Here is a 967-nt window from a genome sequence, read left to right on the forward strand (position 1 = left end):
GCGATGTGGACATCCGTAAGGACCTGTACGCCAACATCGTCATGTCCGGTGGCACCACCATGTACCCCGGTATTGCCGATCGCATGCAGAAGGAGATCACCTCCCTGGCCCCATCCACCATCAAGATCAAGATCATTGCTCCCCCAGAGCGCAAATACTCCGTCTGGATCGGTGGCTCCATCCTGGCCTCTCTGTCCACCTTCCAGCAGATGTGGATCTCCAAGGAGGAGTACGACGAGTCCGGCCCTGGCATCGTCCACCGCAAGTGCTTCTAAGCAGTTGCAGTTGCCTAGCACCAACACTAGCACCACCCGGTCTAGTCACCTGTCTCCTGCTCATCTGGTCCTACTATTCGTGGTGGTTCTGGGTCTGTGGGCGGCGGGTGCTCCACCGGCAAAAACAACAAACACCACCACCATCCAACCATTTGTTTTTGAATGTCATTATTTACCAACGTGTCATCCTTGGTTCGAGAATACTCTTTTGTACTGACTGAACACAACACCATCAATCAAAATGAATTGTCAATCTAATGCCACGGACCGCGATCCCCATCCACTTGTTAATCGCTCGCGGCTCCCTTAAATGTTGATCGCCATTTGATTGTTTTACGAATGAACCGACACCCTCATGTATTTTGTACAGAACCTAACAACTTCCCCCAATGGAGCGGATGGGGTCTATTGACTACGAAATGTAAAATAATCTGATGATTGTAATATTAATTAAAACAATTTATAATTATTTATAAATAAAAACGATTTTTTAGATTTAATTTTTTCTAAAAACATAGAGATTTTGGAAAAAATTGGGGGGCATCTAGCCGGGAAAGCCAATCCTCTCAGAAGCTTTCCATCGATCAGAAGTTCAAGATACATATATACATTTATGGATCTATGCGATGTGTGAGCTTTTTTCACCTCCAGACGCGACGCGGCGTTTCAAATTTCCAATTTCCCGCATACCA

The 967-nt window shown here is 46.1% G+C and overlaps 1 protein-coding gene across 1 annotated transcript in view; it reads left to right on the forward strand.

Moving 5' to 3' along the window:
* Nucleotides 1–731, forward strand: part of LOC6615268 (actin-57B) — a 2,275-nt gene extending 1,544 nt beyond the window's left edge. Inside the window, exon 2 of the mRNA XM_002039637.2 lies at nt 1–731. This exon is cut by the window's left edge and continues 816 nt beyond it. Within this exon, the coding sequence (XP_002039673.2) occupies nt 1–275 (275 nt within the window). The 3' untranslated portion in view covers nt 276–731.
* Nucleotides 732–967: the final 236 nt, after the last annotated feature.

Source organism: Drosophila sechellia, chromosome 2R (genome assembly GCF_004382195.2).
Source record: "Drosophila sechellia strain sech25 chromosome 2R, ASM438219v1, whole genome shotgun sequence".
Classification (NCBI taxonomy): Eukaryota; Metazoa; Arthropoda; class Insecta; order Diptera; family Drosophilidae; genus Drosophila; species Drosophila sechellia.